This window comes from Dermacentor albipictus, chromosome 9, assembly GCF_038994185.2.
Source record: "Dermacentor albipictus isolate Rhodes 1998 colony chromosome 9, USDA_Dalb.pri_finalv2, whole genome shotgun sequence".
Taxonomy (NCBI): Eukaryota; Metazoa; Arthropoda; class Arachnida; order Ixodida; family Ixodidae; genus Dermacentor; species Dermacentor albipictus.
This window is the reverse complement of record NC_091829.1, coordinates 9,604,436-9,616,913: the sequence shown is the minus strand read 5'-3', so window position 1 is coordinate 9,616,913 and position 12,478 is coordinate 9,604,436. Positions and strand designations below refer to the sequence as shown.

Sequence of the window (12,478 nt, the reverse complement as noted above, 5' to 3'; positions counted from 1 at the left end):
AAAGAGTAATGGTGCCAGTGCTAACATTCGCAAATGCCATTGTGTGCTTAAAATTGGACATCTTGTCAGGGTTGGTAGTTAACCAAAAAAGGCCGGTTGGCTTTGCAAGCCCACGGTAAAACCACAAACGAGGCACTGCAGGGTGACATGGGTTGGGCCTCTTTTGAAGTCAGAGAAGCACAGAGCAAAATTAGTTTTGAAGAAATACTCAGGACATGGATGGAAATAAATGGGCAGCTAAAGTGCACAAGTATCTACTTGAAAAACTTGGACACAGAATGGAGGAAGAGGTAAAAAAGTTGGCGACCAAATACAGGGTAATTGAAACTGTAAACAACCAGGAAGCATCAAAAAGAAAGTGAGAAGCATAGACAGTTAATTGGATGCAAAGAATTGAAACGAAAATGGATCATGGAGATTTACAAGAATGAGAAGAAAAAAAATTTGAAAGGAGAATCTGTATGATAAAACAGGGGGCAGTGCCTTGCTATTTTAGGCTCAAGCTGGTTGGCTAAGGACAAACACATACTAGAACAAATATTCGGAACCAGATGAGGCATGTGTATGCTGCAGCAAAAATCCGGAGATCACTTGGCACATCCTAGTGGAATGCAAAAGGATTCACCCAGTGAGAACCGTAGGTAACGTACACCTTCCAGAAGTGCTTGGGTTTAACCTTTTAATGACGAGACATATTAATACCGAGAAAAAAATGTTTATTCTTCTATCTAAATAGGCAAAACACGTCAAGAACGAGCATAACCAAAAAAGAGAAAAAAAATTTTTGCAGAAATTTTTCAGCATTAGAGGGAAAACCCCAGGCAGGGAACTGGAAGCGGGCTTCACCCCAAGCCACCTAAGGCTTCATTTTCAATTCGTATAGACAGCTGTCATCGTATACGTGAACCATAGGTAAACATTTCATTTGCTTTACAACCCGTGCAGTGATACCACTGCAGCTGCATATGTTGCATCAGCCTGTCTCCTCTGACCTTGCTTGCACGACACAGTGAGTCATGCGCCAAACTTCTACTTTCTCGTCCATTGTTCCTGCTCTAAACCAACAAATCACGCTTGCTGCCTGTCATTCAGTGTTGGCCGAAGACATTTAGCTAGAAACTTCATATTCAATACTTAAACTCGGCAAGAAAAATGTTTTTTTGGTATGTTGACTGTAGGCAACACTCGTCAATAAAGGGTTAAAGTGGACGGAAGAGTCAACTGGTCAGCAGCCGAGATAAACAAGAGATATTTAGAGTATTGGTGGAAAAAAAGCAGGGGACAGATAGATACGACCGGATCTCTTAGTCATAGCTAGTGCTGCAAGGTAGATTCTGAGGTGGGGGGGAGGGGGAGATTAAGAAGATGTATAAAAAAAATGCTAGATAAAAATATTTGTCACCACCCTGTTTTAAAGGGGATGCCATTAAATTGTGATAATCACAATGGCACTGGCCGTGCAGGGGAAAACAAAAAGAACCAGAAAGCTTGCCTTCGCGCATAACGTTCGCCGGAGCGTTTCCTGATAGAGATTACGATTGCATAAGCTGCAGCTGCCGAAAAGTGGCAACTGTGTGGCCAGTCTATGTATAGTGCCGTGCGTCGCGGCTCTGCCAGTCTGAGCGCTCATCGATGCGATGTCTTAACATATTGCGAAATGAAAAAAAAAAAATTGCCGACAATTACGTTACTTTTTAATGCGAAATTTGAGCGCAACCCTTCAGCTGTTTCGGTTTTTCAGTATATTGAGGCAAAGAATTCGAGCAAGACATGTACGCACAGTTACCCAGACAACTTTTTGTTCACACATATTCCTTCTTGAAGAAACATTGCGCTCCAAGTTCTTGATTGTCATGAGGGAAACTTTATTGTCGAAAAAATAGATGGATATATGCTCGACTTGCTACACCAATGCCGGTTCTCAAAGACGAGGTCTATGCAAGTATTTCGTGAGGTTACCACAGCCATGGGAGGCGTCACGAGTGAGAGGAATGGGATGTTCTCCCGCATAAGTGGTAAGAAATTCTTGTTTGTCTATATATCTACATTAAAATCCCCCACTACTAACATTGGTGTGGATCGATGGCCGGTTAATGTGAGTCGCAGTAAGTGCACGACGTCCTTGGTGAGTGTGGTAGGGGAGAAGTAGAAAGCCACTACCAGCAAGCCGCTGGCCAACTCTGTGGTGCACAGTTCACCAACTTCACCTGACGTGCCAAACATTTTGATCGGTATTGTAGAGAGACCCGTACGCAAGTAGATAGCCACTCCTGCCGCTCTGTTGTGGTTCTGCGAGGCCACAGTAGTACTGGTAATCTATGATTTCGAGAGGCTCTTCGGGATTCATCCAGGTTTCCGCAAGGCAAAGTACAGGGGCATGCCGTAGAATGTGATCGAGATGTACGTCCTTGGCATGTGCGGCAAGGGAGCGAACGTTAAGCGCTGAGATCGACAAGTATTGCGGCTGTTCAGTCATGGCAAGGCACGTGGTGGTGATGGTGTCAAGTTTGCGGGACTGCAACCGATTAAATTCATCGGCGCACTCTCGGTCGCCGCCACGGAGGAGGGGTAGTGGCGAACGGCGGCGGCTATGCGTTTCGGCTTGGCACGTCAGCAGTACATCATCGAGATCAGCCGCCACCGAGCCGGCGCTCTGATTGCCGCCGCACAGGGGTGGCATTGGAGGAGGAGAGAAGGGAGCAAGGCTCGCACCCCTGCTATGGAGCTGGTTACGGCGAGGGACGGCGGCGACGCGAAACGTAGGAACGGGCGCCCAAGAGCTGCGCTCTAAAACGCATAGAACTGTGCTCAAATTTCGCATTAGCGAGTATTGTAATCGGTGATTTTTTTAAAGCGAAGCTTTCTTTGCGTCTTCCTTCGACTTTACCACTGCTGCTGCTTTCGCGCACACCGCGTCGGGTGGGGGGTTCAGAACAGGCGCGAGTAAGACAGGAAAGGCTATGGGAGAAACTCGTTTTCACCCCACCGCGTCGAATGTGCACAGTACCCTCTGGAGCTCCCTGGCCGTCGGCACAGCCTCTTGACAGCTGTAATTATCCTTGCCTCCCCTCAAAAGCATTGCAGAAACTGCAGTGCTCCCTTTCTGCTAACGTGCAAGGCCAGAGGAGACGCAGATAGAACTGTAGAGAGAAGGAGTGGGAGAAGAGGCAGTTTGCATGCAAGAGAGGAGGGGGAGGTGACGTGAGAAGGCAAGGAAACCCTATGTGAACCCCACTACTATGTGACAGCGGTTGCGGTGACACAGGATAAGCTTAAGTTCAAGGTATGGTACAGTGCGTTGCTGCTATTTATGAAAATTAAATGCCATGAAATATGTCAAGCGCGCAGAAACAGAGCCGTATTCATTAAAGCGCACCGCAGGGTCCAGGAGACATTACGGAAGCGGTCGACCGTGACATCAACACTTCTGTGCCCGCCGCGCCAGCTTTGCGGCTATGGCATTGCTAGAGGTTGTGGATTTGATCCCAGTCGCGGCAGCCGCATATCGACGGGGGCGAAATAAGAAATGCACGTGCGCTTAGATTTTGGGACACGTTAAATGTCATCACGGTGTCAAAATTATTCCGGAGTCCACCACTACGGCGTGCCTCATAATCCGAATGTGGTTTTGGCACGTACAGTCCCATAATCCAATTCAAGTTTAATACTTCTGCCACAATGCGATGTGCCATGTGAGGCAAAGACAACGCTCTACCCTCTCAGAGGTTATAAAATGTGGCGCACAACGCCTCAAGGAAACACCTCTTGCTGTGTGTTCTGTGTACTGCGCAGACAAGCAGCAGTGGTGTACGCAAGGTAACGTTTAACATCAACTCACCCCTCTCGTGTTAACCTGAACGTTGAAGAAATTAAGCTTTAGCCGTCAACATCACCACTAATTATCGTCAATCAAAGCATGCAGCACGGAAAGCTTCGCTTACATCGATTCCCACAGTGCGTGGGATCCGCATAATTTTTAACCATAGTATTTCCTCTCTGGGCTGTCGCACGCGAGTACAAAAGTAAGCGCTGCAGCTTCTACAATGCTTTTGCGGAGGGATATGAAGTGGCGAGGGCTACGCTTGTCCGTGGCGTCAGCTGCTCAGGTCAGTCCGCGGTAGCACAACGCCTCAAGGAAACACCTCTTGCTGTGTGTTCTGTGTACTGCGCAGACAAGCAGCAGTGGTGTACGCAAGGTAATGTTTAACATCAACTCACCCCTCTCGTGTTAACCTGAACGTTGAAGAAATTAAGCTTTAGCCGTCAACATCACCACTAATTATCGTCAATCAAAGCATGCAGCACGGAAAGCTTCGCTTACATCGATTCCCACAGTGCGTGGGATCCGCATAATTTTTAACCATAGTATTTCCTCTCTGGGCTGTCGCACGCGAGTACAAAAGTAAGCGCTGCAGCTTCTACAATGCTTTTGCGGAGGGATATGAAGTGGGGAGGGCTACGCTTGTCCGTGGCGTCAGCTGCTCAGGTCAGTCCGCGGTAGCAGCGTGCGACGAGGATTACTGCTCCTGCAAGGGGCAATGGCGAGCGGCTACGAGTAAGGCTCGATGTGACGCTCCCTTGGGCGTTGTCGCTGACACCGGTGGCACAATTTCCCCGCGACGAAGGGCCACTCTCGTCATTGGTGGAACGAAAGCGTGAGAAGAAAAGTATAGTGCCGCGCAAGAGGGGCTGTGCGGCGACGATCGCTACGATATGGCGCTAGAGTAGCCCGCGTCGTCTGTATGGAACAAAGCGCTGCCTGCATGAGCGGAGGTCTGTCAGCTGCGGCGGCTGTGAATCGCACCTACGTGTCACCCACGCGCTGCCTCGCAGTTAGCGTGGCAGTCGCGCCCCACACTTCGCTTCGTCTGCAATGTGCCGCACGAGACAGATTGTCCGTGCCAGCTACGCAACTCAGCGTTCTCTTCCTAATATAAACCGTGTGTACATATAATCATAATACAAAATATTAACAGGTGAAATGAAAACGCATATAGAGCTGCGCTCAAATTTCGCATTATGGGGTATCGTAATCGCCGGTGATATATTTTTTTTTTCTCGCGCGGTCTATAGCATTCCCATACGAGTGCTCTACCAAACCTCTCAAAATATAAAGTCTTATTTACCGAGAAATACGATTTTAGAAGCACGATTATTGAGCAGGTCTATTTCCCTAGCCGCGGAGGCAATCAGCTGCCGCGCTTCGCTGATTCGGGCGGTGCCTCTCCTGCCTTAAGAGGAAGCTTTAGCTCGAGTGCTCCTATCTAAATACATTTAAAAGGAGAATTCGTTTTTCTCGGCAACCACTGCACCAAATTTGACGGGGTTTGCTGCATTTAAAGGAAACAATTGAAATCTAGTGACTGTTGGTTTCGAATTTTCGATTTAGGTTGTCAAATATTTATTAAAAAGTGGCAAAAATCGCAAATTTTCAGAAAACGAAACTATCAAGTTTAGAACTCCGTAACCCAGCAAGAAAAAATGATATCGCAATTCTGTGAATTGTATCTAATACCACATCTAAAGCGGACAAAATTGATATGTTACACATGAACCTCAAAAAATATGTCAATTTGTAATTACAACTTTTGCAGAACCCTCGTAAATAACGTAACAAATTCACGTAACATATAAAATGACATATCAAATTTGTTCGCTTTGAATGGCCTAACGGATGCCGTTTACAGAATCACGATATCTGTTTTTGATGCAGAGCTATTAGTTTGTAAACTTCGTGCTTCTATTTTTTTCAAACTTCTGAGTTTTTGAAAATCTTTTTAACAAAAATCAAGCCCTAAATCAAAATTCCGCTTCCAACAGTCACTAGACTTTAACTTTCTCTCTCAAATGCAACAAATTTCATTAAAATCGGTCCAGGGGTTATCTCAGAAAAACGTTTTTGCGTTTTTACATGTATTTGAATAGGCCGCGTCGGATTTGGGCCCGAGCTAAAGCTTCCTCTTAAGTTGTAACACGACTGTATATATATATATATATATATATATATATATATATATATATATATATATATATATATATATATATGTATACAGTGAAAGCTCGTTAATTCGAACTTCAATAATTCGAATTTATGGATAATTCGAACTGTACGATTTGGTCCGGCCAAGCTCCACATAAGTCTATGTATAAAAAAGTCCGCTAATACGAACGCGAGAAGGTTCCCTCATGGATAATTCGAACTACGCTCACCTGGCACACGGCCAGTGAAAAGCGCCTACTGCCTACACACAAGGCTGTATTGCCTCCGAAACGGAGAGAACGGCGAGAGAAGGCAAAATCGAAAAAAATCTAACCGACGCGGGGTCAGCCAGAAGGCAGTGGCGGCTGCCGCCTCTCCGTTCTACGTAACGTCCAAGACTTCTTGCCAGTTGCGAATCTCGGAGGCTTTGCAAATCTTGTACAGCTGCTAATGTTGTACGGAGATGGCACGGCAAGCGCCAAAACACAGCGAATCAAGTACGTCGCAGCTGCGCTTGCAATCAAGAACCAACGAATCAGGGCCTTCGCCACCTTCACATGTTCAGCGTCTTTGTCTCTGCAGTCTTCATCGGTTGTGCACCTGTTTTCAGCTTAGGAAGTATCGGCCGTCGCGAATCATTGTGATAGTGTTAAGCCTCGGCTAACGTTCGTTTCGGTGGACATCGGTGGTGTGGCACAGTCAGACCCAGAGCTTCGACTTGAAAATGGCGTGTGCCCGCGGCACACGCCATCACTTTCTGACACGCCAAATTTCTGACATGCCCTACTGCTTCCAAATCGCAGTGTACTGTTGCTCTCCTTCACTTTCGTTAGTTCGAACTTTCGTTAATTCGAACTGAAGCGGCTTCCCCTTGCGGTTCGAATTAACGAGCTTTTACCATATATATATATATATATATATATATATATATAGATAGATAGATAGATAGATAGATAGATAGATAGATAGATAGATAGATAGATAGATAGATAGATAGATAGATAGATTCAAAGTGCGTAAAATAGGCAAAGAATGCCTTGAATTTAAAATCTTGCTATTTGAGAACATGAAACACGTCATGTTATAAATCTTGGGGGCACTAGCTGAAGTATTTAGTATTATAATTCATCCCACAGAAAGATGCATGCGATGAAAGTGATAGCTCGTATCTAACAAAAGTCAGTTGACGTAATTGTCAACCCAGGTGGACACATCTTAATTTGAACCGCTTCGCTCAACATAAATTTGTTGCGCTCGATCGTCCGACGTGACGAAAAAATGACAAGGATGGAATGACCGCGACGTCATGAAGACTGCGTGACGACAACGAAACGACGAGGACGACAATGGCATGGCACTGGTATCATTGCGACAAAATGACGAAGATGGAACGACCACGACGGCATGACTATGATGCAATGATGACAATGGCATGGCCACGACTGTGTGACGACGGTAGCATGGCGACCATGGAATGACGACACTATAGTGACAAGGACAGTAAAAGACGTTAACAGCATGACGATGCTAAAATGATTACAATGCTATGACGACAATGGTTGACAATGCCAGACTGAAGACGGCCGTGTGATGACAATGGGAATGAATTAATGTGTGTTTAGTGGCGCAAGGGCCAGTTATGGCCAAAGAGCGCCATGCCAGTGTTAGTGACTTCGCAGTGGAGTGAGACGACGACGACACTGGGAATCGCTGCGACAAAATGACTAAGATGGAACGACCATGACGACGACGGAATAATGACAATGGCGTGACTACCATGGGATGACCACCCTCGAGTGACGATAAAGGTGTGATGACAACGTGATCATGGTGACGCAGTGAAGACGACGGTGTGATGAAGGGATTGACGGAGCTGAAATGACGCCGGGAGAATGGCGATGCTAATATGATTAGAATGGTTTGACGACAATGGCACGACGACAATGTTACGACGACGGCGTGACGAAAAGGCATGCCGACAAAGAGATGACAACAGAATAACTACGACAAAATGACGGTCGGACGACCACCACAGCATGGCGGCGACTTTTTGACGATGAAGCAACGATGACATTATGACGGCGACGGCTTGAAGATGCAGACGCGTTGACGACGATGACAACGCAGTGACAGCGACAGAGTGAAGATGGCGGAAGGATGACGATGACATGACAACGAAGGAATTACGACTGGCATGAATACGATAAAATGACTATGGCATGACAACAAGGGAGTGTTGGTGATAGAGCTTACGTGCGCGCTTGCGTGCATCACCTGACACTGCGGGCCGCCTCGACTCGCACAATTTCTGCTGTTCGCACTATGTTCGGTCCTGTCCAATCGTCAAGGCTACAGTAGCCAGCAGTCAGCAGGGATGACAATTGTTCAACGACGACGGCGTGCTGACGTCATTACATTCAGTTCTAGCTCTTCGGTAAAACAGCAACAGCAGCAGCAGCGGGAAAGTTGAAGCAAGAGGCAAAGAAGGTTTTGCTGTAATAGAAGCATCGGTGGGAGAGGTGTGCTATTCACTACCTTAATGTTACACCAAAGAGAAAAAAAATTATTTCATATCAGTAAATTACCCTTCAGCACTATCAAAAACATCAATATTACTCCGATAAGACGCTTGGTAAGCCAGAAAAATCGGAATAACGAAATACGGGTGGCGACGCCTGCTTGAAGTTGCCGCACCAGATCGCTGTGGCGTCATGGGTTTTGACAAGTGTCTTCTAAGACCTAGTTAATGCTTTAGCGGTAAATATAGACTACACTATAGTGTTCTAAAGGAGCCAAAGATTGAACATGGCGAGTTTCGGGGAATACTTGTTGAGCCATCGCGGCCTAAATACGAAAATATAATTTGAAATTCGTGCCGTCACAGTTACGTACTGGCGTTGGGAATTCGGCGCGAAATTCAAAAAAGTAACACGTTGACCTTTTTCTGTTCATAATCAACCTATGATATCGAAGTTAACGACAACATAGTTTTCAAATAACGCTTTATCCGTCCAAACTGATTTAGTCTTTTGCTTTAGTGTCCGTTTAAATCAAATTTTTGTGATGCAATTCTTAGAAGGATGCATGTCATGTTCTTCCAGTGTGCATCGACGCTGCACACTGCATAAGTGTTTAGACTAATTGTAATTTGAATAAAAGTGTTTCGTGGAGAACTAGTGCGTTCTTGTTATAATACTACTGCATTTATTGATGATCAATTTACAGGATATGCAGCATGCGTTGAGCATTCTTTAGTTACTGCATTATTCATAGCTTAAAAAAAATTTTTTTTTGGCAATTCCCAAAACAGTCACCGAGCAAATTGTAAAAATGCCTCTGCGCTTTGGAAGGTGAATAAAACTAATTAAGCGTCTTCGTAGCACCCAATCTCGCCAATGATATTCCATTGTTGGCCGCCATTGCTCGGTCAATGAACTTATCACATCCAAGTACGGAACAGTGTGGTTTTCAATTTGTTGCATTCGCTGGAAACAACCCGAGACCGCAAACTCGAAATGAATTATTTGCATTGGTATCACATGGCGAAAGCACACCAAATATTGAATTACGGGTACGCCTCCGGTGCTGGATGCCTTAAATATTGCCACCAAGCTCAGACGAATGATTCATTTATGTCGTGTCTCCTAGGTGACGTCCTGTCATTTTGTACAATTCAGCACTGCCTTTGTGTAAATTGGACCCAGTCACTCTGTAGATCTAAACAGCACGCCGCCGCCCTCGTAAAACGACAGCGCTCCACGGCCGCGCGAGCGTTTGACAACAGAGTGGGCATTCCAGTCACGGAAACCGTCCGCACACAGCGCGCGCGTCGCTATACCATTACAGGAAACAAATAAAAAGATGCAAGCTCTTATTTGCGGTGCACGCGCGCGCTTAACGACTGGGCCCGGAAGAGGCGCGTCGTCGCCGTCGAGCCCCGCAAGGTTACGTCAGTGGAGCCTGAGCCAGAGGGGACAGCGGGACGTCGAAGGCCGCGCGTAATTTGGCCCAGAGCTACCTCGTTCTGGGCGGTCTAGCGCCACCGGGCTCTGGTCATTGCAGGCGCGACCTTCGCTCGCAGAGGAGCCGCCCGACAATGCGGACACGAAGACGATCGCTCGAGAACATGTAGTACCGCGGCGGTGCTCTTCAAGCAGCTGTTCGCGAAAGAGGGGGCGTGGCCGCCGCTAGCAGACGCGCACGTCCTGACCGCCGGAATTGGCCCAAACGAAAAAGCGCCGCGCCTTTAAGTCGAACCGTTCTGTTCCGCGGTGGCGTAATCTCCTGACGAGCCGGTATTTGACGTCCATACAAAAGCAGACGCCTGGGAAATCGGAGGGGAATAGCGCTTTTCGTTCCGCGAAACAGCTGCCGCACCGCGCGCCTCTCGGTGCTCCTCTCTGAACCACCCGTCGGCGAGCCACTTGGATGTTTTCTTTTGGCCAGCCAATCAAGGAACACGGAGTGGTGCACGCGCGAGCGCGCGCGCTCGTCGGAATCGGAAGCCAACTTTAGGATGGTGGCATGGCAGCGCAGGGGGAGATTGAGCGTGACTGAGGGGATGCTTCTCGGGGCTTACCTGGGCTGCCTGGCGCCGTGTCGTAGTGACAGTTGACGAGCAAGGAATGCCTCTGATCGACCGCCGGCGGAGGATCCCGGGGTGCCAGGCGCGCGATCACGTTCTGGATGCCTCGGTAGCTCGAGGTGAAGCCGTCGATGAAGTCGAGAAAAAAGGAGCCGTTCGCCTTCTGCACCTGAAACTCGAGCTCGTGCGCGGGTCGCGCCCGCTTCCTGAGCTGCTCCAACTCGCGCACGAGATAGTCCACGGCGATCGCCTCGTTCTCGAGGCTGCCGACCGTGCGCTGGCCGATCGCCACCAGTTTGGCGAGCCGCTGCCTCGCCCTGGCGCCCACAAACACGCGTCCGTCGTCGGCAGGGTCCGTCGGTACGGCGTCCGGTAGAGACAGTTGCAGGCGGCGCACCAACAGCGCCGTTCCGAGGTAGAACACGAGAAGGCACGCGTAGAACGTTAAGCCGAGCAGCCGCTTTTGATGCCTGGCTAGCGGCAGCCGCTGGCCGTTTGCTTGAGATGTGACGTAGCTGCCGCCGTCTTGGAGGACTCCGTTCCAGGGTGGCTGGTGCACGCCGTTGGTGCCTTTCTGGCGGTAGCGAAGCGAGCCATCCCTCGTATCGCACGCCATCGCGTCGTGGTTCGCTTGTCTCGATGCCGCTGCTGCTCCCAACACCACCCGCCGCGCCGAAGCCAGCCGAGCGTCGGCACGTGATCACGCAGCCGCCCTTCCCGCGTGCGCTCTCATCGGCGCGGCGCTCGTTCCTCCTTCCGATGCGACCGCTACCGCTTGGCGGCGTTGACGGCGTGGGTCACGTGCTTCCCCTAACGGCAGTGATTGGAAAGAGCGCGAATTCTTACCGTTACCTGGCCGGCGGCGCGCGCAAATTTGAAGGGGAAATGCGTTTACCCTGATGTCCGAAGCGTACTTGCCGGCGTGCAGTGTGTCATTCCTGCTGGACACTATGGACTATGATTGTCTTAAGTAGTTTCGCCTGCCGTGGAGTGACGATGCCAACGCGACCAGTTGGTCGGAGAACAAACACGGAAGAAATGCGCACATAGACTGAGTTCGTGACATAAAACTGTTTACAGCGCAAACACATGCAACCATAAAGTAAGGGACAGGACACAGCGCTTGTGTCCTGTCCCTTACTTTATGGTTGCATGTGTTTGCGCTGTAAACAGTTTTATGTCAAGTATGCACCAACTCGCCCAGAAAGAAGTTTTAATGAAGACTGAGTTCGATCGCTCGTTTCGATAGATAATTCAAGCGAGTAGGCTTGTGATTCCGTCATCGAAACTTTTCCCGCCGTCCGAAGATCTCTCAGCACGGCCTTGCTGCTTCGGGAACTGCCCTTAGAAACGCCGGCTATAAATACACCTTCCCCATTGAATACGTGAGCACTCGACCGAAGCTGAAGGCCGACTGAGGGTTCCACAGTGCAGCATTTATCATCGTTCTCCGTTACCTTGGAGCGTCAAGTATGAACGGATTTCTCTTCCGTGTCACAAGTAGCGCTCCATTCCTTCATTTACGGGTTGAATAGCTTGCTGTGTCCGTATTGCACTGACTTATATACTTACCCTATGCTTACTAAGTTCATAAAAGTAAGGATATAGCTTACTACATCCTTATTGTATTGGCGTTGGGGTATCGCTGGTTTCGCGCACCGACTCACGCTGCGTTACCATGCAAGCTCGTTTTCTGCGATTAATTATTTTTCTTGATTAGTTATTTTTTAGCGAACGTCAGACTTGGAAAAGAAGAAAGGCGTATCCATAGCCTATCAGCAAATATATTTAACGTGCTCTTAGCCCTGTGAATGGGATCCGTGTAAGATATAACAGACAACGCTGATTTGCGGGACGTGGCTTTGGTAACGCAGACGGCAGGATGAAATAACTATTTTGGGACGTATTTTATT

General features: G+C 48.1%; 2 protein-coding genes across 5 annotated transcripts in view; one reads left to right on the top strand and one right to left on the bottom strand.

The window, feature by feature from the left end:
- LOC139049853 (endoplasmic reticulum metallopeptidase 1-like) overlaps positions 1–11,320 on the bottom strand; it is a 60,406-nt gene extending 49,086 nt beyond the window's left edge. The window contains exon 1 of the mRNA XM_070525682.1: positions 10,560–11,320. Coding sequence (XP_070381783.1) covers positions 10,560–11,181 — 622 coding nt within the window. The 5' untranslated portion in view covers positions 11,182–11,320. The remainder of the gene's footprint in view (positions 1–10,559) is intronic.
- Positions 1–12,478, top strand: part of LOC139049852 (inactive phospholipase C-like protein 1) — a 345,846-nt gene that overhangs the window by 13,283 nt on the left and 320,085 nt on the right. The gene's annotated exons all lie outside the window — the stretch shown is intronic.